Genomic DNA, 27,995 nt, shown 5'->3' on the forward strand with positions numbered 1-27,995 from the left:
AGAAAAACTGGAAACTCTAAAAAGCAGAGTGCCTCTCCTCCTCCAAAGGAACGCAGTTCCTCACCAGCAACGGAACAAAGCTGGATGGAGAATGACTTTGACGAGCTGAGAGAAGAAGGCTTCAGACGATCAAATTACTCTGAGCTACGGGAGGACATTCAAACCAAAGGCAAAGAAGTTGAAAACTTTGAAAAAAATTTAGAAGAATGTATAACTAGAATAACCAATACAGAGAAGTGCTTAAAGGAGCTGATGCAGCTGAAAACCCAAGGCTCGAGAACTACGTGAAGAATGCAGAAGCCTCAGGAGCCAATGCGATCAACTGGAAGAAAGGGTATCAGTGATGGAAGATGAAATGAAGCGAGAAGGGAAGTTTAGAGAAAAAAGAATAAAAAGAAATGAGCAAAGCCTCCAAGAAATATGGGACTATGTGAAAAGACCAAATCTACATCTGATTGGTGTACCTCAAAGTGATGGGGAGAATGGAACCAAGTCAGAAAACACTCTGCAGGATATTATCCAGGAGAACTTCCCCAATCTAGCAAGGCAGGCCAACGTTCAGATTCACGAAATACAGAGAATGCCACAAAGATACTCCTCGAGAAGAGCAACTCAAAGACACATAATTGTCAGATTCACCAAAGTTGAAATGAAGGAAAAAATGTTAAGCGCAGCCAGAGAGAAAGGTCGGGTTACCCTCAAAGGGAAGCCCATGAGACTAACAGCCGATCTCTCAACAGAAACCCTACAAGCCAGAAGAGAGTGGGGACCAATATTCAACATTCTTAAAGAAAAGAATTTTCAAACCAGAATTTCATATCCAGCCAAACTAAGCTTCATCAGTGAAGGAGAAATAAAATACTTTACAGACAAGCAAATGCTGAGAGATTTTGTCACCACCAGGCCTGCCCTAAAAGAGCTCCTGAAGGAAGCGCTAAACATGGAAAGGAACAACCGGTACCAGCCGCTGCAAAATCATGCCAAAATATAAAGACCATCGAGACTAGGAAGAAACTGCATCAACTAATGAGCAAAATAACCAGCTAACATCATAATGACAGGATCAAATTCACACATAACAATATTAACTTTAAATGTAAATGGACTAAATGTTCCAATTAAAAGACACAGACTGGCAAATTGGATAAAGAGTCAAGACCCATCAGTGTGCTGTATTCAGGAAACCCATCTCACGTGCAGAGACACACATAAGCTCAAAATAAAAGGATGGAGGAAGATCTACCAAGCAAATGGAAAACAAAAAAAGGCAGGGGTTGCAATCCTAGTCTCTGATAAAACAGACTTTAAACCAACAAAGATCAAAAGAGACAAAGAAGGCCGTTACATAATGGTAAAGGGATCAATTCAACAAGAAGAGCTAACTATCCTAAATATATATGCACCCAATACAGGAGCACCAAGATGCATAAAGCAAGTCCTTAGTGACCTACAAAGAGACTTAGACTCCCACACATTAATAATGGGAGACTTTAACACCCCACTGTCAACATTAGACAGATCAACGAGACAGAAAGTCAACAAGGATACCCAGGAATTGAACTCAGCTCTGCACCAAGCAGACCTAATAGACATCTACAGAACTCTCCACCCCAAATAAAGAGGATATACATTTTTTTCAGCACCACACCACACCTATTCCAAAATTGACCACACACTTGGAAGTAAAGCTCTCCTCAGCAAATGTAAAAGAACAGAAATTATAACAAACTATCTCTCAGACCACAGTGCAATCAAACTAGAACTCAGGATTAAGAATCTCACTCAAAACCGCTCAACTACATGGAAACTGAACAACCTGCTCCTGAATGACTACTGGGTACATAACAAAATGAAGGCAGAAATAAAGATGTTCTTTGAAACCAATGAGAACAAAGACACAGCATACCAGAATCTCTGGGACACATTCAAAGCAGTGTGTAGAGGGAAATTTATAGCACTAAATGCCCACAAGAGAAAGCAGGAAAGATCCAAAATTGACACCCTAACATCACAATTAAAAGAACTAGAAAAGCAAGAGCAAACACATTCAAAAGCTAGCAGAAGGCAAGAAATAACTAAGATCAGAGCAGAACTGAAGGAAATAGAGACACAAAAAACCCTTCAAAAAATCAATGAATCCAGGAGCTGGTTTTTTGAAAAGATCAACAAAATTGATAGACCGCTAGCAAGACTAATAAAGAAGACGAGAGAAGAATTAAATAGATGCAATAAAAAATGATAAAGGGGATATCACCACTGATCCCACAGAAATACAAACTACAATCAGAGAATACTACAAACACCTCTACCCAAATAAACTAGAAAATCTAGAAGAAATGGATAAATTCCTCGACACAAACACTCTCCCAAGACTAAAGCAGGAAGAAGTTGAATCTCTGAATAGACCAATAACAGGATCTGAAATTGTGGCAATAATCAATAGCTTACCAACCAAAAAGAGTCCAGGACCAGATGGATTCACAGCTGAATTCTACCAGAGGTACAAGGAGGAACTGGTACCATTCCTTCTGAAACTATTCCAATCAATAGAAAAAGAGGGAATCCTCCCTAACTCATTTTATGAGGCCAGCATCATTATGATACCAAAGCCAGGCAGAGACACAACAAAAAAAGAGAATTTTAGACCAATATCCTTGATGAACATTGATGCAAAAATCCTCAATAAAATACTGGCAAAACGAATCCAGCAGCACATCAAAAAGCTTATCCACCATGATCAAGTAGGCTTCATCCCTGGGATGCAAGACTGGTTCAATATACACAAATCAATAAATGTAATCCAGCATATAAACAGAACCAAAGACAAAAACCACATGATTATCTCAATAGATGCAGAAAAAGCCTTTGACAAAATTCAACAACTCTTCATGCTAAAAACTCTCAATAAATTAGGTATTGATGGGACGTATCTCAAAATAATAAGAGCTATCTATGACAAACCCACAGCCAATATCATACTGAATGGGCAAAAACTGGAAGCATTCCCTTTGAAAACTGGCACAAGACAGGGATGCCCTCTCTCACCACTTCTATTCAACATAGTGTTGGAAGTTCTGGCCAGGGCAATTAGGCAGGAGAAGGAAATAAAGGGTATTCAATTAGGAAAAGAGGAAGTCAAATTGTCCCTGTTTGCAGACGACATGATTGTATATCTCGAAAACCCCATTGTCTCAGCCCAAAATCTCCTTAAGCTGATAAGCAACTTCAGCAAAGTCTCAGGATACAAAATCAATGTACAAAAATCACAAGCATTCTTATACACCAATAACAGACAAACAGAGAGCCAAATCATGAGTGAATTCCCATTCACAATTGCTTCAAAGAGAATAAAATACCTAGGAATCCAACTTACAAGGGATGTGAAGGACCTCTTCAAGGAGAACTACAAACCACTGCTCAAGGAAATAAAAGAGGATACAAACAAATGGAAGAACATTCCATGCTCGTGGGTAGGAAGAATCAATATGGTGAAAATGGCCATACTGCCCAAGGTAATTTACAGATTCAATGCCATCCCCATCAAGCTACCAATGCCTTTCTTCACAGAATTGGAAAAAACTACTTTAAAGTTCATATGGAACCAAAAAAGAGCCCGCATCACCAAGTCAATCCTAAGCCAAAAGAACAAAGCTGGAGGCATCACACTACCTGACTTCAAACTATACTACAATGCTACAGTAACCAAAACAGCGTGGTACTGGTACCAAAACAGAGATATAGATCAATGGAACTGAACAGAGCCCTCAGAAATAATGCCGCATATCTACAACTATCTGATCTTTGACAAACCTGAGAAAAACAAGCAATGGGGAAAGGATTCCCTATTTAATAAATGGTGCTGGGAAAACTGGCTAGCCATACGTAGAAAGCTGAAACTGGATCCCTTCCTTACACCTTATACAAAAATCAATTCAAGATGGATTAAAGACTTAAACGTTAGACCTAAAACCATAAAAACCCTAGAAGAAAACCTAAGCATTACCATTCAGGACATAGGCATGGGCAACGACTTAATGTCTAAAACACCAAAAGCAATGGCAACAAAAGCCAAAATTGACAAATGGGATCTAATTAAACTAAAGAGCTTCTGCACAGCAAAGAAACTACCATCAGAGTGAACAGGCAACCTACAAAATGGGAGAAAATTTTCGCAACCTACTCATCTGAGAAAGGGCTAATATCCAGAATCTACAATGAACTCAAACAAATTTACAAGAGAAAAACAAACAACCCCATCAAAAAGCGGGCGAAGGACATGAACAGACACTTCTCAAAAGAAGACATTTATGCAGCCAAAAAACACATGAAAAAATGCTCATCATCACTGGCCATCAGAGAAATGCAAATCAAAACCACAATGAGATATCATCTCACACCAGTTAGAATGGCAATCATTAAAAAGTCAGGAAACAACAGGTGCTGGAGAGGATGTGGAGAAACAGGAACACTTTTACATTGTTGGTGGGACTGTAAACTAGTTCAACCATTGTGGAAGTCAGTGTGGCGATTCCTCAGGGATCTAGAACTGGAAATACCATTTGACCCAGCCATCCCATTACTGGGTATATACCCAAAGGACTATAAATCATGCTGCTATAAAGACACATGCACACGTATGTTTATTGCGGCATTATTCACAATAGCAAAGACTTGGAACCAACCCAAATGTCCAACAATGATAGACTGGATTAAGAAAATGTGGCACATATACACCATGGAATACTATGCAGCCATAAAAAATGATGAGTTCATGTCCTTTGTAGGGACATGGATGAAATTGGAAAACATCATTCTCAGTAAACTATCGCAAGAACAAAAAACCAAACAATGCATATTCTCACTCATAGGTGGGAATTGAACAGTGAGATCACATGGACACAAGAAGGGGAATATCACACTCTGGGGACTGTTGTGGGGTGGGGGGAGGGGGGAGGGATAGCATTGGGAGATATACCTAATGCTAGATGACGAGTTAGTGGGTGCAGTGCACCAGCATGGCACATGTATACATATGTAACTAACCTGCACAATGTGCACATGTACCCTAAAACTTAAAGTATAATAAAAAAAAAAAATAGAATCTTCAAACCTAATGCCTAGAACATTTTATCAACATTAAACTTCTATTTAAAGTTTATTCTTAGCTATCTATAAGAAACGTTTACAGGAAGCAGAAAAGATAAGCTCTTTCTAAGTTAAAAGAGTATATTTGCAATTTGAACTTTCAAAAATTGATAAAGCAGTACACACATTTATTTTTAGAAACTGAAGCTGCAAAGCTAAGCAATTTCCTACTATGACATGTGTGTTGGACAGTGTAGGGCATAGCAATGATTAGTGATTTTCAGCAGCCTTTCTTGAATAGACATTGAAAATAGCTAAACAAAAAAAGAGAAGTGAGCTGAATTCTTGGAGTGAATATTTTGGAGTGAATTATAAAACAGAGTTCTTGCAATAATGCATGTAAATTAAAAATAGGTTAGCAAAGCATGAGTAAAAATAGTCAATTTTCAAATACTTTTCACAGCTCTCCGAGTCTGACATATTTCTCTGGCTAAAAGGGAAGAAACATATTGGCACTCATGTTGGGAAGACCTTAGAACAGCAAAGTACTAAAACTTGCTAAACCAACTTCAAGTGGCTTTCTTGTTAGTGCAATACACACTGCACTGAGTTCCTGAGCATAATATTTTCACCCTTTCCCATGGAGTCTGCTTAAATTTGAAGATTTTTTTCTGGTAGGTGTATTGTCCTTAATTTTGGAGGAAGTTTTAAAAAGGTGGATTAATGTTATATATGCTTCTGAGAATATTATGCAACCATGAAGCTTTGCACTTCAACATAAATGAATCCCAAAAAGAGCCAGATGAACTGTTGGCTGGGAGGCAGAGCCTTAGGATGTTTCAAATTCATTGTGACTTCACATAAAGGTCCTCTCTGGAGTATGAAAGTCAATTTTACAGGTGTAAAATAAAGGAAAAGAAGACAGTCTGAAAGTCAAATGAAATTCCAGGACCACCTGTATTTCAGTGAGGTAAGTGTTATAATAAAGTGTTATGGGTAGATACATAAAAGACAACTAATTTAGAGTAAAAATAAATTGGGGGACTATTAAGAGACTGTCTTAATGTGGAATGAATTTTACAGAGTCTTTATGGTAACATTTGTAGATTAAAATTAGGTCAGTAAAGCATAAGTAAAAATAGTTAATTTTCAAATATTTATCACAGAGCTTTCTAGTTTACATTTAAGAATATATTCTGTTGCATTGGATTGATATGCACAGGATTATTTTGTCTCCACGTAGGGATAGGAAAGAAAACAAATTTGTTTTGCAATAGCCCAGTTTAATAGAGGTGGTACAAACTTTAGGAAGTATTTTAATTTTAGTTAAATTGATCCAGGTTAATTTGGAGACAATTATGAAGCACATACAAATTACAAATCATAAAATGGTAATTGTATTTGCAGTTGTAAGAACCCAAAAGATTTAAGCTCCATTAGCTAAGAATAAAATGCTGATAACCATGAGTCGCAGCCATGGTTTGGATGTACTCAGAAAAGTTAACTATGTAAAAAATGTCACCTTCTTATTCAGCATATTAGCTCCCTGGGTGTTTTCAAGACATATCTGCTGGCTTTTCTTTTAAAATTACACTTCCCTTAGCTACGCTGTGATATTACAGCTATGGAAGAGTGAGCTGGCTTCACCCTGCCTCATGCATCATCAGCCGAACTGTCAGTAAAGTGCTAATTGCAGAAACTTTATTACTTGAGGTGATACTGAACCAGAGAGAACACAGCTTGATTTTTCATAATCTAAACTTTGCAATGTGAGCAATTAGAAAAAAAAAAAACTTTCCTTTTTGTTTCAATTTCTAAGCTAAGCAAAATTAAAATGGATGTCATTGACAGTAAAATAGAAACTTAAAAATGTTGTCCTTCTAGGTGACTTTATAACTTAGTATAAAATCCCATTAACCCCTTTTTATAAAAATGCATAATTTGAAGCTTAACAGCACTTGCAATTCTATGACACATTTGGCTACCTGTAATTGGTGAAAGACAGAACTTTATTTTCTGCTTCTGTCATTTTTGTATTTTTTGTAGAGGAAATATACTTCAAAGATATGCTTTATATATACTCTCTACATTTATATATTTCCTGTGGGATCTGAAATATTTAAAGCACCTTTAAACACTATTTCAGAAAATGGGTTTGCAGGTAGCACAAGAAATTTCCTCTAGAAATATAAAAATAGATGAGGATGGTTTCATGGGAAGTTTATTGGAATAGACGCATGGAATGTTGGGACCATTTTTAGGGCAAATTCCATGGGGAGTGATTAGAAAAATCAGCAAATATAATTCCATGTGAAATCCTTGGGGAAATTCAGTATACAATAAAACACGAGTGGGATATCTGAATCAGACCTAAGGGTCTAAAAAGAAAACAAACCTATGATAGCCTCTTAAGGAGGAGAAATAATTAGGGACAAGATGGTAGAAAAGGCAAAGAAAGGAAAAATAGTTTTCTCAGTGTAGGGAACAATGTACAACATCCTTGGGATTATTTCTGCTTTTTATGGTTGTAATGTAGAAAGACTGAAAGTCAATAGGAGTAAATTCTGCTGATTAAGTGGGTGGTGTGGATTAGAAGGACACTGGCCTATAAAGTTAACTGTGCAAAGTCTTGAAAGGGCTTGCGAGCCACGCTAGAGAATTTCAAATTGATCAGAAGGGCAATAGGAAATCATATAGGGTTTTGCATAGGAATTTAACACGAGCAGATTTGTATTTTTTAGGGGTCAGTCTTATTGACGTCTGGAGAGTTGCCTGGAGAGAGACAAGGCTGAAAATAGGGAAACCATTAAAAAAGCTATTACAGCAATCCACATAGGCTATGATCTAAGGCACAGCTGGGGTGGAAGCAGAAGGAACAGATGAATTTGAAAGATACTTAGGAGATAAAATCAACAGGTAAATGACTAGGTGTGTGAGGCAAGAGAGACGGGAGATTCAGAAATGGCACTTGGGTTTCCGGTCAGGACAACAGAATGGACGGTAATGTAATTTGCTAGAACACAGGAAAGAGAGTGCGTTTGGGTAATAAAGGTGATTTCAGCCATGGACCTGTTAAGATTTCCTATGAGATTTACATGAAATTAATGTAAGTTGAATAGTGGATCACGAAATATAAGCCAGATGGAAAGGAAGTAAAAAGAGAAAGTTGATGATAGGAGGAAAGGAGAGGGGTCAAGATTTGGAAGCATCCATAAATTACATGGACAAGTGTGGAGGAGTAACCACTAGAGGTCCGAGTTGGTAAGAGCTTATGCTCAGAAAGTGGGATGTCTGCATTCATGAATTCAGAGGTAGACATGTCCTGGTGAAGACAAGTGCACAGGTGGCTGTGGGAGTGGTTGGCTGAAGTGGAGTTAAGGTTAGGGTCCTTGGAAATGAGGCACTAGCAGCTCAACTCAGTGCTGGGGTTTCACTTTCCTGGAGTCCATGCTGCTATTTCATTTGGAACTCAGATGCTTTTAGGGTACTGAGTATGTTTTCACTAATATCTGTACCTTAATATTTGTGCCCATACACACAGGGGGTCATGTATAAAATTCTTTGGTGGGTGATTCTGCTGTATCTAATTGTCTCATGGAGAAAATGGAACTTACTGAAGAAAAGAATGGCAGCTCTTCTGCAAATAAATAAGCAAATACACATAAGCTTGTAATACATTACTGTTAAAACCAGAGAAAAGAACCTGCTTTATAATTAATTTGATTAACATATTCACCACTATTGGATTCAGTTTAATTTAATAAAATTTGGTTAAAAAGTGCTGGCATAGATAAAACTAAATGTTTATATAAACAAGCATTTGAACAGCTGAGGGAAAAGATTGATCGTTGAGGGCTAAAGGTTTAAGAGCCTTATAGAAGATGTAACAATTGATCTGAACCTTAGAAGATGGGTTAAAATCTAAACTAGGGAACCTATACTATATACTAATTATACATTTAATAGGCTTGGGTTCGAATCCTGACTCTGCCTCTTTCTGGCTGTAAGCCCTTGTTCAAATTAATTAATCTTTCTAAAAATAAATGTTCTCATCTGTAATATAAAAATATTAATAGTCTTACTTATAAAATGTAAGTACATTTAAAAGCTTTTGTCCTGTAGTAATTGACTGAAGTACAAGCACTAAAAATGTTAATCATCAAAAGCATAAAGATTATATAGGCGTTTCCCGCCGCTGGGGTCAGGGGTCGAGGTTCGGGTCGTGGGGCCGAGGGAAGAGCGGGCGGGCGGGCGGGAGGCGCCGGCGCCAGACGCGGAGGGAAGGAGCTACGAGTAGCCGCCGAGAGGCCGCGGAGCCAGCGACGACCGACCCAACCGAGCCGCCGCCGCCGCCGCCGCGATGGCGGCCGCCAAGGACACTCATGAGGACCATGATACTTCCACTGAGAATACAGACGAGTCCAACCATGACCCTCAGTTTGAGCCAATAGTTTCTCTTCCTGAGCAAGAAATTAAAACACTGGAAGAAGATGAAGAGGAACTTTTTAAAATGCGGCCAAAACTGTTTCGATTTGCCTCCGAGAACGATCTCCCAGAATGGAAGGAGCGAGGCACTGGTGACGTCAAGCTCCTGAAGCACAAGGAGAAAGGGGCCATCCGCCTCCTCATGCGGAGGGACAAGACCCTGAAGATCTGTGCCAACCACTACATCACGCCGATGATGGAGCTGAAGCCCAACGCAGGTAGCGACCGTGCCTGGGTCTGGAACACCCACGCTGACTTCGCCGACGAGTGCCCCAAGCCAGAGCTGCTGGCCATCTGCTTCCTGAATGCTGAGAATGCACAGAAATTCAAAACAAAGTTTGAAGAATGCAGGAAAGAGATCGAAGAGAGAGAAAAGAAAGCAGGATCAGGCAAAAATGATCATGCCGAAAAAGTGGCGGAAAAGCTAGAAGCTCTCTCGGTGAAGGAGACCAAGGAGGATGCTGAGGAGAAGCAATAAATCGTCTTATTTTATTTTCTTTTCCTCTCTTTCCTTTCCTTTTTTTAAAAAAATTTTACCCTGCCCCTCTTTTTCGGTTTGTTTTTATTCTTTCATTTTTACAAGGGACGTTATATAAAGAACTGAACTCAAAAAAAAAAGATTATATAATATAGAGGTTATATATAGAGAAGAAATTAATATATTTTAAAACTGAACATTTTTGTTGTGAAAAAAATTATAAAAAATTTAAACAGAATTAAAAATGCATTTATTGTATCCCAAATATTGGCAAATGATATCATCAGAATATACCAGATGGTTGATACCATTAGTGTTGCCCAATAATTGTTTATTTTCATTTATCGGTACACAGATAATTATGCTTTCCTTTCTACTTGAAGTTAGGTGTGGCCAGTGATTGGTTCTGGCCAGTGAAATGTAAGTGGAAATATCTCCTTCAATAAAGCACTTAATTACTTGACCTTAATTCCCCAATTCTCTTCTGCCATGCAAACCTCTAAGCCTGGTGTTAAAATGGAATTATCAAAAAATGTGGAACATTCAATAACCTGGTTGTTTGAGCTCCAGATTTCTAATTCACATGTGCTGACCATGAGCAAGAGCCAAATGGGCATTGTTTGTTATGCCACATAATTTAAACTGTACTAACTGATACCAGTTATAAGGTTCTCTATCTCAAATGAGAGAATAGATTGAGAGAAAGCAATGTTGTCTTTTATCTAGGCCTGGGCAGACATGTATTAACATGCGTTGATAAATAAATATGTGTCAGACACATATTGATAAATCAAGAAGAAAATAGTAAAGTTAAGATATATAATAAATGGTAACATAATTTTATCCTCCTAACAAATACATAGACAATGATGTAGTTAACATTATCCATATTAGTTTATCATCTTAAAAATCATTTTCTAAGTTTTTAATTTCATGTGACACAGATAGCATTTCGTCTTTCCATGTTGCCTCCCTTCTAAGAGCTTATACTCTAAGACCAATAATATAGCATAGGTTAAGTATGAAGCAAACAACCTGTTAAATATATCAGGGTTCTAGGTATGATGAAACGCATGATAAAAGGCACAATTAGGAGTGAGAAACACATGATGAAATAAACCTAAATGCTCTTTCTACTTGGTGGGTAGCTTGATGGGTTCCCCTTCCCTGATAGAATGAAAAGTATTTGTTGAGAAAGTAAAACATTATTGACATTTGAATACATAATGGGAAAGGGCTAAGACACAAAAGGGTGTTTATGGCAATCATAGGTAATGTCTCCACTCAAAATGTGGAGAAGGTTACCGTAGTGAAGTCTTCAAACTGTCATCTAGGTATCTAGGAACCACAGGCAGTAAGGATTGCGTCTGGATGTTACTGTGCCTCTGATGATACCACTGCCATTTCAGTAGAGTGGATCTCCATGTCAAGTGGATCTATGCTAAGAGTCCTTGGCACAGATTTCTGATCCCTTCAATCCTGAAGAATTGGCATGAATAGTTCCATTTTGCTTTGTGGCAATAGTTCTGACTCTGAAGTCAACCCTAATCACAAAATATCTCTGTGAATTGAAAGTGAACAAGAGATGTCAATGAAAATTCTCAGTGCTTCTCAGAACTGTAAGGCCTCCAAAGAAGTGTAAATTTAGGAAGGCTATGCAGAAAATGGCAGGAGGATGACGGTTCATTCTCCACCCTATAGCAGAAGTGATCTTTGAAATGTTGGTCTGCTCATATTATTTCCACTGTTACTTAAAACCCTTCAATGGCTTTCCATTCCTCTTAAATTGATGGCCATGAAGAACCTCAAGATAAAAAGATAAAATGACCCAAAAGACAATAAATGATGTGAACACTGTCTACCTTTCCAGCTCTTCTCTTATTATTTCCTTATCATTTCCTTCCCTGGAGCCATCACTCTAGATCAGCCATGCTTCCTCCCACCATGAAGATCTTACGCATGCAATTATCTCTACCAAGATGTTTTTCCTTCCCTTCCCTTCTTAGTAGTTCACACTGCTTATCTCTCAGCCACATGTCATCTACCATTTCTTATGGAGTCTTATATTACTCCTTGGCTAAGTCACATCCTCCTGCAACAGGGTTTTGTACCACTGAGGACCTCCCCTTTGTGGTCATTGTCAGAATTGAAATTTAATAATTGTGTAGGCATAATTCATTGATGGATATTTGTTGTTATACATATTTTTTTATTTTGCTGGAAGGTAAACACTACAAAAACAAGAGGATATATAGGTTTCCATTTAGCTTCCTTTGCCAGTGTTTGCTGAAGGGTCAAACAAGTGGCAGATTTTGAATACATATTGGTTGAATAAATTAATATTGTTGAACACTACGATGATACCCTAATGAACAGATGTGCCTTCTGACTCACTTAAATGCTTAAAATAAAAGTCAAGGTATTTTGGAGGGTGTAGATGACACAGACATCCTTCAAAATGTTGCAGTTCACTATTCAGAGAAAAATGTGGAATCTGATGTTAGTCTTTTAAGTTGAGGGAAGGAGAGGAAACTGTCAAAGCAGTGCTTCTCATGGGAATTTTTTCTTTGCCACGGTTCATAAATGAAAGGTAAGGAATGAGTCACCATGTTGATAGTGCATTCAACCTCTCAGATACTCTGCAAAAAGGATTTTATACATTCTGGCTTAATTAGGATCCTTAGGTAATATCCTAGTCTAAAAAATAAATACAATGGTTAACTAGGTCCTCTGTATATTTCAGTCAGTATTGCAGATTATATTTTGGAGAAGTCTTAGTATTTTTTCTTGCCTTAGAAAGCACCATGGTAGTGGACATCACGGAACCTTTTCCAGTGACTCAGAACACTGTGATGCCTCATGGTTGTCATCTTGTAAATCAGTTATTATGGGAAATAGAAATATAAATTTAGAAGATAGAGCAGATTGAACCAAATGACCCTTGGATATAACTTGAAAAAAGTTCTGTTTAAAACCTTCCAGGAGCTTCCAACACTTAGAATGATATCCCAGCCTTTACCAGAGCCCAGTACCCTGGAATCTGGTTCCTCCCTGTCCATGCAAACTACCTTCCTGCTGTTCCCACACCTGCCTAATTCCATCCCTCTTTCTGGAAAAATCTCCCACTAGAACTTGAGAAGCTTCAGTCACATCATTTAGATTTCTGCTTGATAGCTTCTCAGAGAGGCTTTCCTTGAGATCCTGTGGAAAATACCATAGTAGACAACCTGGTCACTGTCTATCACATTAGCCTACTTTATTTTCTTTATAACCCTTACTACTTATTGGAATTATATTATTTAGGGTGTGTGTGTGTGTGTGTGTGTTTTAATTTTTATTGTTCATCTCCTGGACTAAAATATATGCTCAAAGAGTAACAATATTTACTCTATTCTCTGTTTTATCCCCAGTGCTTAGAAGAACATATGGCCCAGATTCCACACTCGGTATATAATTCTTGAATGAAAAAGAGAAATGAATCAAGGGCCTCTGATTCCATGAAGCCCTCCCCAACTGCCCACCACCCATGACATACATCACTTAAGCAGATTGATCATTCCTCTCCTATCCCATTAACAGTTTACATTTCTTGGGCAGGCAGTGTCTAAGACCTTTATATATGTTGTCTGATATTATTTGTCAGGCTGTCAGACTGCCTGATTCTGACCAAGGAGAACAGAAAAACAGGTAAATTTTAGTCTCACGAGGGTCTTTAGAACATATATTAACCATGCATTCATGTAAGCATTTATAAACAGCCTTACAAGTAGAAGAATTCCAAGAGTACCCTTTTGGAATTTAGACATAAAACATTATAATGCCTTTTGGAACAGCTAAAGTCAGGTAACACCCAATTCCATACTGGTTGTGTGAGTGTGTGTGTGTGTGTGTGTGTGTAATTGTTTGTGGACATGCAGATGAAATACAACTTGATTTATTAAATAACTCCAGACCTGTGTCATAAATTTCCTTTCTACACTTGCGCCCTTTGACCCTAATGTGCCAAGGTTATACAGTGGAGATAAAAGCACCAAGGACTTCATCTGAATACATGAATATGCAAACAGGCAAAAATATGCCCTATGCACCTGAGGAACTAAAGGGAAAATATGTCTGCTGTATTTCTCAGGACTTTAATTTTCAGAGACATCTCTAGGACTAGATAGGACAAAAAGAATTACTGGCCAAACTAAAACAGCTAAGGGCAAGGCAAACTGAAGTGTAGCATAGCCCTCCAATATAAGGCATCTGAGCCAGGTACTTAACATGCTATCAGGATTCTTATAGGGATGTATGTGTTAATTTTTCTCAGTCCAAATCATTTATGTCCACTGACAAATGGGGAATAATTGGGCTTAAAAATCTGTAAAATTAAATCTAAAAATGATTTTTAAAATAATAGTATTCTGTCCACAATTCAACAGCAACAATTATTTTCATCAGTCTAGCAAAAGACAATTTTTTTAAAGGTACTTTAGGTAAAATTTTCATAAACTATTTTGGTTTCAATGATGCTGTATTGATACCATCGTTGGTTTCTGCAATTATTTAATCTAATTAACTTGAGTTCTCCCTAATGCCTTAACCAAAAATATGTATTAAGCATAGTATATGTACAGTATTGGACTAACTTTCTGATATAAATAATACTAAAGAAGTTTGGACAAGAGAAACATGTTCCCTCTTCAGGACAGGGCATTTCAAACAGGTGAAGAATCAGAGTTTAGTTTGTTTGTTTCCCCAGTCCATCAGAGACCAATATTTTTGTAAAGAGGAAAAAAAAGTGAATTACTACAAAAATAAAATAAAAAAGACATGCAAAATACAAGTCTAAATTATTTAGTTTTTGATTTATCAGGGATAAAATTACATTTCAATAAATATAACCAAAACAACATTTCATAGGAAAAAGGGAACTATGGAAACTCTGCAAATTGTTCATTTAAAATGTGTATGTAGGTAGAGAATCACTATTATGCCCATATTTTTTTTCCTTCCTCAATTGTAACTGAACAAACAGTTATATGTAAAACAATTCCCGTGCCAAATACATTTTTGCACATGTTGAATGAATACCATGGACATCAATATTTGAAGTTTTCAAATGTGGCAAATGAACATATTTCTTACTTCCTCATTTATCTAATTTAAATTGGATTAATGAATTTCTAAATTTTGATCTTCACTTCTGTACTTATTTTATCACAAACCATAACAAACAGCAAGAATGTAATAAGAGAATTAGACCTTCCTCACAAATTCTTGCTGCTGTGGCCTCTTGAACTCTCTCCTCTGTCTCCTCAATTCAGCAAGACCTTAAATCTGGTGCTGCCAGTTGGAAAATGCTTCCACAGAGTTAGTGCCTGTAATTGTAGGCCTCACTTTGTTTAATACCCTTCTCGCATGGATCATATTCCTGCACTATCTGTTGAATTCCTGCAATAAATGTCTGAAAACATTTGTTTCATATTTTTCCCCCTATTCCCTAGTTGTTTAAGAAGGAAAGGTAAATTCAGGCTTGACTAGGAGCAGAAGTTCCATATCTTGCATACATTCTACACTGTTATATTTTCATTATAAATCACACCAAAATATTTTCTACTTTGCTTGATTTTTTTTACTTAAACCTTGAAATACTAAGAAATGTATTATTTAATATTATGCAGTTGGGAAGTTTCTAATTTTATTTTTATTATTGACTTCTAGATTAATTTCTTCTCATAGCATAACTGAGTAACTTCAATCCTTAGATATTGTTGAAGCTACCTTTTTGGCCTAGCATATGGTTAAATTTCATACATGTATACTTAATATATACCTTGCTTTCCTCAGGTGTTGTGTTTTCTATATATCGATTAGTTCATGTTTAAAAATTTAATTATTCGTACCATCTCATTTTTTGTTTTGCCAGTTCTATCAGTTATAGAGAGAAGAGTGTTAAATAATTGCAGATTTAGACCAGGCACGGTGGCTCACGCCTGTAATCCCAGCACTTTGGGAGGCCGAGGCGGGTGGATCACGAGGTCAGGAGATTGAGACCATCCTGGCTAACACGGTGAAACCCCGTCTCTACTAAAAATACAAAAAATTAGCCGGGCGTGGTGGCGGGCGCCTGTAGTCCCAGCTACTTGGGAGGCTGAGGCAGGAGAATGGCGTGAACCCGGGAGGCGGAGCTTGCAGTGAGCTGAGATCACACTGCTGCACTCCAGCCTGGGCGACAAAGTGAGACTCCGTCTCAAAAAAAAAAAATTGCAGATTTATTCTTTTCTTTTTTAGGTTCTGTAGTATGTAGCTATGGTAATGGATGAATACCCATTTGGTATTGTGCTATCTTCCTATTGGATAGACGCTATATTTTAATATGTCCCTCTTATCTCTAGTCATTGTCTTACTTTGAAATCTACTTTGACTTACATTAATTAGCACAGCAGAACTAGCTCTCTGTTGGTTAGTGATTATCACGCTTTCTTCCATTATTTCACTTTCAACCATTCTGCATTCTTATATTTAAAGTGTATTCTTATAAACAATATATAGTTGTTGTTTTATATCTTAAACATAATTGTTTTTTCCTTAATAAATTTGATCTATTTTCATTTAAAATAATAATGGATAGAGCTGTGATTATGTCTGCTATCCTGCAAAGTCCCTTTTTAACTGCTTTCTTGATGACTTTTGATTTTGTCAAATATTGTGAGAACGTTTTTCTTATATTAACTCATTAACTACAACTACTTTGTAGTGATTACCCTAGAGAGTATATAACTCATTCTATACTTATTACAACTTAAAACAAGCTATTATTTATCACTTTCATTATACTACTTGAACCATAGACCTTTTAACTCCATTACTCCCCAACTTCATTTTGCATTCTTATTACTTTTACAGTGGACACATCTTTTAAGATTTTGCTGATGCATAATGTTGGCTTAAATATTTCCTGTTGCCTAGTTGAACTAAACATATCATGACAGTATTTAGTGAGGAAATGTGTCTGATACCAGAAACTGAATTCAATTTATTAAAGATTTCTTGGCATCGTCAAAAAGTTCATCAAAATTTTCCCCTTTGCCCGTGTAATATGATTGATTATGGAAATCTATTTTTGAATAATGAAAAATATTTGAATCTTCTCAGAGACTATCACTTAATGGTACTTTCTGAATTTAAAGCTCTGATGAATTTGATTTACTAATATCTTTCACTTTGTATCTCTCTATCTACAACCTAAATTTGTCTGTAGATTGCTGTATCTTTTTTTGTTCTGTTTATTTAATATTTATTAAAAGCTTGCTAACAGCATCATCCTAGCTTAAAAAATTAATTAGAAAGTTTCTGTTCTTTTATCTGTGTCTTGGAAGGGATTGAAAAGCAAAGAAATTGTGTCTTCTTAAAAGTTTGCAGCACTGTTCACAATAGTCAAATTATGAAATCAACCATTAATGTGTCCATCAAAGGATGAATAAAGAAAATGTGATAATATATTCACAATGGAATACAATTCAACCTTTAAAAAGGGAGAAAGTCAATCATTTGTGACAACATGAATAGAATTGAAAAACATTATGCTAAGTACAATAACCCAAACATAAAAAGACAAATACCATATGTTCTTACTTATATGTGGAATCTAAAACAACTGAACTCATGGAAGCAGCGAGTAGAATGATAGTAACCAGAGGCTGAGGGTGGGGTAGTGGGGAAATGATAGTGAAGCCTCAGTAAGGAAGAATAAGTTTGATTTTTTTTTTGACTAATTGCCAACATGATGAATATAGCTAATAATTAATTTATATATTACGATATCATAAGTAAATTTCTAATGTTCTCATCACAAAAGAATATTAAGTATTTGAGGTGATGGATATGTTTATTAGCTTAATTCAAACTTTTCATATTACATTCAAAAATTATAAAGCCACTTTTTACTTCATAAATATATACAACTATAGTTCATCAATATATCATAAAATAATTTTTTTAAGTTTGTAGAAACTCAACTATGAAACCATCTGGGTCATGAAACTATTTGAACAATTTCTTTATTCTGTATAATAACCTAACTTTATGACAAAAAGTTCACTATTTCACTTAGTGTTTAAATGTCTTAAGCACAATTTCATGTATGTAATTAATCTGAAAAAACATTTCTATGACAGTGATTGTATCACCTTTCATACACTAATATTGTGAATTACTATTCTCACGCATTTTCCCATGAGTATCTTTTAGAGATTTATCTATTTCATTATAGTTCTTAAATAACTAGCATTAGATGTATTTTCATTTCTAACTTCCCTTACTTATGTTATTATCTTTACAACTTCCTTTCTACTGATTTCATAGTGATCGAGGCAGGAGGCAGACAGATGCCCAGGCAGATAGGGGCAGGTCCCAATGAAACCCAATCTTCAAGTTGGAAACTGTTCCTGGTAAATCCTTGGACCCCATTAAGAACCTGCCTTCCTGTTTCATGCACTATCCTCTGACCTTGATCCCCGTCCTTCACGTATTTTACATATACCTACCCTTTCTTAATTGTTTTTCTACACTGTAGTGCCCATCTTTGAATGGTGTTCTTCACTTTGACCTTTTTTGCATACTCACAAACAAATCAGCACACACTCCCTATTCTGAGCTCATAAAAAGCCCCAGGCTCCACCACATTAGAAAACCTTCCTGTCTTCAGGTAGGAGAACCACCCCACCCCTCCCGTGTCACCTGTTTTTGCTGAGAGCTTTTCTTTCCCTTAAATTTTACTCCACTCACTCTTTGAGGTTTGCGTGCCTAATTTTTCCTGGTCATGAGACAATAACCCAAACCGAGCTGAGCTAAAAGAGCAAACATCCTAAATCAATAGGAGTTAATTCAGTGTACTTTCTTATCTCCCTGTTAATATTTATTGCTGCAAACAAACTATAGGAGATTTTGCAGCTTAAAACAACACCCATTTATTAGCTCACTGCAAGTCAGAAGTTTGCATGACATCACTGGTTTCTCCTCTCAGTGTATCATAGGGCTAAACTCAAGATGTTGGTTATGCTGAGTCTTCTTTGGAAGTTCTGAGGAAAAATCAGCCTCCAGGATCATTCTTGTTTGCAAAATTCATTTCCTTCCTCTTGTAGGAATGAGGTCCTGGTGTTCTTTTTGACTGTCAACCCAGTAGCTTCTCTCAGCTTCTAGAGTCCCCCCACATTCCTTGCTATGTGACCTCTCCGTCTTCAAGCCTGCAACACTGTATTCAATCTTCAAGCCTATAACAATATGTTCAATCCTTCCTATGCTTTGAATCTCTGACTTCTTGTCTCTTACCTCTGGACCCAGATTTAAAGAGATGACACGGTTGAGCCAGGCACAATTTTCCTATCTTAAGGTCAGCTGGTTTTAGACCCTAATTTACACTAGCAAAATCCTTCACAACAGCATCTAAATTGGTATTTGATTGAATAATGGGAAAAGGTGTGTGTTTATCAACAGACAGAAATCTTGGGAGTCTCATAGAATTCTGCCTACCACATTTCTATGAGTGGCATATTTAGCTCATTTATTTTTATTTTCCCTATTTTGCAGGCATAAATTTTCAGAGTACATATCATATTTGTCTGTGTTTCCTACTTTTTCATATATTCTGTCTTGAGAAGTTGATATCCTCTTTGACTCAAGAGTTCTTTAGGTTATTATTTTTGGTTCCTATGTGATTTAATATGTTCCTTAAGTAATGCTTTTGTTATTAATGTTTTTATTTCACTGAAATAAGATAAGTAGAATTGTTATGATTTATTCTTTTCCTTTTGAGTTTTTTTAAGACCCAGGATATAATCAATATTTTAAAATACCTCATGAGTATTTGAAAATATTTTTTAAAAATATATATTTTCTGCCTAGGAACTAAAACATTAATTATATTATTCAATTTCTTAATTTCTTCATTTGATTTCTGATTATTTTATCTTCACAAAGTTTGAAAAATAATTATTTTCCCATTTATTTTTTATTTTGAACATTTAATATAGTTCAGAGATATATTATTTGTCTCATAGATGACTTTTGATAGCTAAATCTTCATGTTACAGTACACCTTTTATCATCATATAATACCTGACAACATGCTAAACAAAGAATTGCTATGATGATTATAAATGATGATATTTGTGCAATATGATATTGCCACTAATGCTTTTATTTGTAATTTTCTTTATGTCACATTATTTTTCATTTTGTTTATATTATTTAGCTATCAGTCTTCATGTATTTTCGTTGTTTTTTGTTTTGCAATCTAATTCCCGAGTTTTCAAGTAGTAGGGTTTAACACTTTTTTTTTTTTTCAGTTGGGCTTGCTTCTGTTATCTACTTTATATTTTATGCTCTTAAGTTTTCATGCTATTCCCCAGTCAGTTCACTGATTTTGCTATACTATTCAAAGTTTCTTTCGTTTTTGTTTTCTAGTGATTTGAGAATAATATACCTATGTTTAGTCTACCAGTGATTTATCTTAAAATTTTGAGCATAAATGTATGAACATACATGAACTCATTTTTAAATTTATTTTCCTCTAGCAATAGAGAATGATCTTTTTAATAAAATAAAACCAATAATCTCATTTTCCCACTTAATGTTCTTTCTATTTTTGAAGATAAAAGTCAAAATCTTAGCTTAGACATGAAGGCCCTTCATTAACTGAGTGATGTCTCTTTCTCTTGCGTTGTAACTTCTGTTCTCCTTCTCTTTAGCTATGTTCTGTTGTTTCAGGATTCCGACATTCACACTGCTGTTATGCAAAATGCTGTTTTTCAAACTGAAATGCTTGTGCTTCTCTTTTACCTGCTAAATTCTATTCAAACTTCAACATTCAGTTCAAATAATTATGTCCCCTGGAAAACTTTTCCTAGTCACATTCTCCATGCAATCTGATTTTAAAAACCCTCTCCTTCACTGATGTGGCACTCTGTAGATACCCCATCACAGGACCTATCATCTTGCCCTACATTATTAGGTTACTCATTCATCTTCTCTTCTTCTTGGAGCTCAGTAAGGGCAGGGGCTTTGTCTTATTCAGCTTTGAGCCCTCTGAATCTAGTGCTGTCCTTCACATATTTGTGGTACTTACAAATATTTGTTTACTGAATTAAGTATATTAGACAAATATCACCAGTGTTTGCCCATTTTTGGCTCAAATATTCAGAAATTTCATTTATGTTTATAAAATACACACTGTAATTTTCTGATTTATTCTGAAGTACCAGAAACAAAGAAAAAATAGAAAACCGAATATATTATAATGTAACCAATGAACTTTAGCTAACAATGTATCAGTATTGGTTCATCAATTGTAATAAATGTATTATACAAATGCAAGATATTAATAATAGAGGAAACTGGGGTAGGCAAGTACATATGAGAACTTTCTGTACTTTCTGCTCAATTTTTCTATAGGACAAAACTGCTCTAAAAGTAGTCTTATAACTAAAAACACCTGTTTATATATTTCAAAAATATTATAACTGAATATACCTTACCTTACTATTTAATAATAGCTCTTTTACATATTAATTTAACTAACATATTGAACACCTCTATGCCCATAAGACAAGTGAGAGACCAAGTGTTACTTGCTACATATTGTGATAAGCCCTGTCAAGACAGTATTTTTTGAGAGCATGTAGGAAACCTATCAATCCTAGACCTGGGTAGGTGATCGAAGATTCCATGATGGAAGTGACACCTCCAAGGAAGCCTGAATGATGAGAAGGAGTTTATGAGTAAAGAACTAAAAATAAGGAAAATAGAACCTGGAGAATTAAATCTGATCCTGTTTCAGAGTTTGAACTTTAATCCAGAGGTAATGTGATGCCACTGAAAAGATTGTTAACATGTACATGACATAATCAGATTTCCTTTCTAGAAGGATTACTTTGGATGCTACAAAGAGGAAAGCGGATGAGAAATAGGCAAGATCAGATGGTATCAAAGCAAGGAGACAACTTATGAAGCTTTTTTGGCCATCTAGGCTAGGAATGATGATTCTCTAAAATGGAGTAGTATCAATAGGAATAGGGTGATGAGAATTTCACAGCAGATCAGGAGATAGATGGATTGGATACAAGTGAGAAGGAGGCATTCAGGGTGATTCTTCAGTCTTTAACTATTCAACTGGGTGGATGTCCTCATGCCATTTTCAGAGAGAGAAAAGATAGAGAGTAAATTTGGGTAAAGGAATTGAAAATGAGTTACATTTGGGATTTGAAATATCTGCAGAATATGCAAATGAAGACCTCCAACTGAGAAATGAATGTGGAGATCCTGGCCTATGTAAGGGAATTGGGTCATTAAAAGACAGTAAGAATTGTCAGACTATCTCAATAACTGAAGAAAGGGGTGTGGGCAAATTAGCAACTGAAGCATTGGATACTTTCCCCACTATAGAGATACAGAGAATTATTACTTCGGAAATACAACAACAACAAATATTTTCTAGTTGAGAAACTTCATAGATGTTTATACCATATTTTTCTCTTTGGTGATAAAGTGATTTTAGAAGTAATTTATATTTATTTTTAAGTTGGCATTACATCTTTTTGAAGATACCAGGATATTTACTGTAGAATCTCCAGGCTGCCATCCATATAATGGATCCCAAGGACCTTATCACTTTCTTGACAGTAAGAATGTGTGTACTTTAATGAAGTTGTTATCAATTCCATCAGATGTAATACTTACTTTGATAATAAATAATGTGGAATGCTCCCTCTACTATCCTGAAATTAAATATACACATAATACTTTACACAGATAATTAAAAAATACAGTGCCCTAAATGTAGTATAAAGGAGGAGTAAAGACATCTAATAAAGTTAATATTTCTCTAAAAAACTGCTCAACGTAACAGCACTAGAAGACATAATGAAATAATCAGATACTTAAACCCCTAGGTGTAATTACAATGAAGTTGTAGCTATAAGTGAAGGTTATGTAAACTTCAGAAAGGCATGTGTTTATTCTACTTAGTTCACTGCTATTTCCTTTGTACCTGGAGCTATGCCTGAAACATGGTATGTGCTCAGTAAAAACTGTATTAAATAATTGAAATAATAAATTCAAGTGTTCCTTATGATTTTAAATACCACTAGCAGCACTGCTGTCAGTGATGTGATGTTTCAAAATGTGGATCAATTCTCAGTGAATTTCCAAGCAATAGTTTGCCCAGTTGTTGCATTTAAGTATTATTACTGGTTTAATTGTAAATTGTTAAGTACTAATCCATGAGAATAATCACTAATCTGAACAAATTTCTTTAAAATAGCTTACTATTAAGTACTTTACTTAAATCAGCAATAATGAATTTGCACTAATTGGTCACCTATTATGTACCTGATAGTAGAGATTGTGCTCTCACACCTGTATATCTTTACCCTTGGAGAGGCATTTACTACATAATTTTTGAGTAAATGATTTCTTGCAACAATTCTGCTCTGTGAGTGTTTTGCCACTTTTAAAAAATTGGCTTTCTGATTGCTATGTTTAAGATTTGATTACTATGTTCTATTACTGATATTTGAAGTAACTTAACAGAACTATCTGGTTTATTTATCTACAAAAATATATATTATACCCAGCAATTTAAGACTATGTTTAACTCATCATTATTTCAATAAGAAATGAAAAATACATTAAACTTATATTTATCATAGTCAGTTCCCTGCCCATTTCCCTTTGGGTCCTTTATCTCTTCTATGAGTGGCAGTCTGACTCCCCACCCATACTGCCATCTGTACTGGAAGGCTGTCCTCTGTTTCCAGAAACTTCTTTGCCAATGCACAGCTGACCAGAAATGTCTGGGGGCTAGCATGTCTCTGAGAGCCTTTGCCAGTGGGTTTAATACCCTAGGTTGCTCATCTGGGCAAGAATAATCCTGAGGCATGTCTTTTCACCTTTTCTCAGAGCTGACCTGGGGATTGTGCTCCAGAACAACTTGACGGCCTGCTTTTCCCTTCCTGTATCATCTCCACAGTCCTCTGCTTGTTTTTCCTGCAGCTCCCAAATAAACAAAGGGTGTATCATCCTTTTCTCAGGGTCTGATTCTCTTAGGGTCACCTAATTAAAGGAGTTAGAAATTGTTCTAGGCAACAGATCCTCAGAGAGAACTTTGGGGTTGGGTCTTGGGGCTGGCCAGATAGCAAAAGACTGCATTGCTGGTGGTAGTCGGGATAATGATAATCTTTGACATTCTATAGCATAACCATTAATGCCCTTTTCACCAGTGGTGAAATGAAATGGAGTATCTGTGGAAGAGGATGCAATATCACTGATATTTAAGAGGTATGGTGGCAACGGTCATTACAGACTGTGGAATTCTTTAGTTGTTTTAAAATTCTATTAATAAGCGAAATTAAAATGCTGACAGGCTCAAATCCGAAAACAGATACCTTTTCCCGGTGGGGTGGGAGGGGCCAAAGGGGATCTTTGACAGTATTTAAAGATTCCTTCATCTCCTGCAACTAGAGGGCAGATCAGGACAAAAACTAGACCCAGCACCTAATTGTGAGAGTAGGTGAGTTACAGAGAAGGCATGATTCCTAGTACTTATGTCTCCTATGCTGAATAAAGGGCCTAGGTGCAAAAAGAATGTGCCCTGGCTACCTGGGAGGGGAATATCTGAGCAGACACACTTGAGAATACTTAATCCCCCATTCCCTTGAATCCTCCAAGGCTGCAGAAGAGGCCTGCTTCTCTTGCCTGGAGACCTTGCAGAGGCCTCTGCTGAGATGGATGCTTCCCAAGTTGATAATGGAATTTTCCAAGATTTCCCTCCACTTCCCCTCATCATTTCTAGACTAATAGCTGGTATAAAGTTTAGTAAATTACCTCCTCTGGGAAGAAAGGGATTCTTCCATCCCTCACCACCTCGAAAAAAAAACTATAGTTCTTGCAAATATGTACTGACAGGGCCCCAGGAATGAGTTTTGAGGGCACTAGATGAATGGAGGGAAGGTGTTGAGTGGCATGCAGAATATAAAGCTATACAGGGGAGAGTTTGTAAGTATAAGAAACCATCTAATGGTACAGTATGCATACTGTATGGTACCAGTATGTTGCAACATACTGACAAGGACACCTGGAGCTTGTTCTAATTTGCTACTAAAATGGCTCCCTGAAGCTTGGGGAAAAAAATGCTGGCCTCTAATAAATGGATGGAGATGCTGAAATGCCTTGGCAGAATAGTGTGGAAGAATTAAAAATGCTTAGAGAGGTAGGCGTGCTAGAATGAATTTATTCACTATCTGACCTGTTTCTCAATGAGAGCCCAGAGGACTCTCCATTTAGTAAATCAATATGGGATGAGCTAGTAAGGATGGCACCAACACTGTGTCCTTTCTAAGCCAGGGTCGGTGGAGGGGACACTGCTTTGGAACTGGACTCCCCAGAGTCAATGAGGACAATAGGATTCAGGCACAGCAGAACCCTGAGGCTGGCATTAAACATTAAAGAAAAATTGTAAGTAGCTACCAAAGTGTAGCAAAGCTGCAATGGCAAACACATTTGTATTTTGCAGCATCTAATTATGATTTTTACGTAAAACTTAATACAAACCTACCTACATTCATTATCATAAACTTAACTGCATATCAGTATCTTAAAATAATCTTCCCATATTAAATGTTTGTGAAAAAGAAATCAATTCTAGTCATCCGAGAGCCCTTGTAATAAATATGCAAGAAAAACAAATTATTGACATTTCCTGGAAAGGTGAACATTAATTTTGTTATACAAATTTCATGACTGAATATTTAGTATTGATCTTTCCAGGCCAGAGTTTTTTTCAACTTTATTTTTATCTTCAAATTTTTACTTTCTTTAACATGTGTCTTCATGATATTGAAGCAGCGTCATTTGTCTGGGGTGATACAGAGGTTCGTTGTCTCATGGCCACAGAAAACTAGGACATGGACACGCAAAGAGTGAGGTTCAGAGCAGAAGTTTAATAGGCAAAAGAAAGAGAAGAGCTCTCTTCTGGGTTAAATGCGGCAGGTTTTATAGATGATCTTGAGGAGACAGTGTCTGATTTACATAGGGCACAAAAGATTGGTTGGACCAGGTATGCCATTTGCATAGGGCACAAAAAACTAATTAGGACTAGGTGTGCCATTTGCATAGGGTGCAAAAAGCTGGCCACCCCCACCCTGATCTTTTATTATGCAGACGGATTTTCTACCTTGCCAGCGCCATGTTGCCTGTTTGTTTACTGTACACCTGGTGACAAAGAAAAGGGAAGACAGAGCCTCCATGTTGAACCTACCTGGCCCCCAGGTAGCTCTTTTCTATTGGCACAGCTGCTGGCATTCACCCATGCAAGCTTCCAGCTTGCTTATCTATGTCTGCAGCTCAATTTTTCAGGCTGCTCTTTGTTAGAAAAGAAATGATTCGGGGGCTGCTTTTTGTTAAAAAGGGAAATTGCACCAAGGACTCTTGCCCTTACTATCTGCCTAAACAGTTTATTTCTATCTCCTGTATCAATATTCCATGCTTCTCTGATAGAAAAAAGTATGTGTGCATGTGAGTATGAGATGTTACCACTGTTCACTAACAGGACTGAAGATATTACCACTGTTCACTAACAGGAGTAAATTGATTTATATTCTAGTAAGAAACACATATAACAAGCCATCCCAGTCCCTTTTTGGGTATTTCTTGCCTAGGAGCCACTTTATGCCAAGAGAAGTGATTTATTGGCATTATAGTGTTAAATATTCCCCCATTCTGCTTAAGTGGCCGTATTTAAATGAAGTTTAAGTACTCCAGAACCTGTGGAAGCATTAGCAGTCAAGTGGGCCAGTGCTTTCTATTTTTCAGTGTGTGTATTTGGGTAGTAGATGGCATGCATTTGTACTTATGTGTGAGTCTTCCTGTGTATTCTAGTGTTCTCAAGGCATAACAAGGTACACATTTTATCAGGTTTACTTAATATTTTCGGCTGGTAGACCCCCTATTAAGGTGATTATTTTCATTTTAAAATTAATACAAATTTATTTTGGGAAATCCAAAAATATATCTTGTTTAAAAATATCACAAACATCTTTGCCTCTTTATAGTAATCCAAGTGTGTTTTAACTCACTTCTTTATTTGTTGTATTTATATGTTTGCTTTTTATAGTGATTATGCAACTCTAAACCCTTCCTTTTCATTTATGAAAATGATATATATATATATTTTTCCAAGAGCTAGCGTCTCTTATATAATATTTAATGACATTATAAAAGCTCACTGAATGTATATACTATAATTACTTAGCCATGATTCTATCATAAACAGAGATTCTGTATCAGTCAGGGTTCTCCAGAGAAAGAGAACCAATATAGATATATAGAGAGATACAGATATAGAAACAGATTTATAAAGAGATTAATCATGAGGAATTTGCTTACTTGATTTTGGAGACTGAGAAGTCCCATGATCTGCCCTCTGCAAGCTGGTGACTGAGGAAAGCCAGTGAGTTAGTTCTAATCTGAGTCCAAAGGCCTGAGAACCAGGAGGCTGATGGTGTAAGTTCTAATCCAAGTCCAATGTCTGAGAACTGGGGAGAAGATGGTATAAGTTTCAGCTCAAAGGCAGGAGAATATGGATGTTCTAGCCCATCCAGTCAGGGAGAGAGAGTGAATTCTCCATTTCTCTGCCTTTTTTCTTCTATTCAAGCCTTCAACAGATTGAATGCTTCCCACCCACGTTGGGAAGGGAGATCTTCTTTCCCCAGTCTATTGATTCAAATGCTCACCTCATCCAAAAACAGGTATTTGTTTAACCAAACATCTGTGCACCCCTTGACCCAATAAAGTTGCCACGTAACATTAATCATCACAGGACACAATCCTACTGATTGTTCGGAATTATTCTGTCATCAGTATTTGTGCTTATTTTATCTTTTTGTTCATGTTTCAGAGTTTATAATTA

The 27,995-nt window shown here is 36.5% G+C and overlaps 1 protein-coding gene across 1 annotated transcript; it reads left to right on the forward strand.

Annotated features, from left to right (window-relative positions):
* The first annotated feature begins 7,888 nt into the window (after positions 1 to 7,888).
* On the forward strand, positions 7,889 to 12,757 carry LOC129534744 (ran-specific GTPase-activating protein-like). Its single transcript, XM_055392883.2, has one exon. It carries the CDS (start codon positions 9,446 to 9,448, stop codon positions 10,046 to 10,048), a length of 603 nt encoding a protein of 200 aa, XP_055248858.1. The 5' UTR covers positions 7,889 to 9,445; the 3' UTR covers positions 10,049 to 12,757.
* Positions 12,758 to 27,995: the final 15,238 nt, after the last annotated feature.

The sequence above is a fragment of the Gorilla gorilla genome, chromosome 6, assembly GCF_029281585.2.
Source record: "Gorilla gorilla gorilla isolate KB3781 chromosome 6, NHGRI_mGorGor1-v2.1_pri, whole genome shotgun sequence".
Lineage (NCBI taxonomy): Eukaryota > Metazoa > Chordata > Mammalia > Primates > Hominidae > Gorilla > Gorilla gorilla.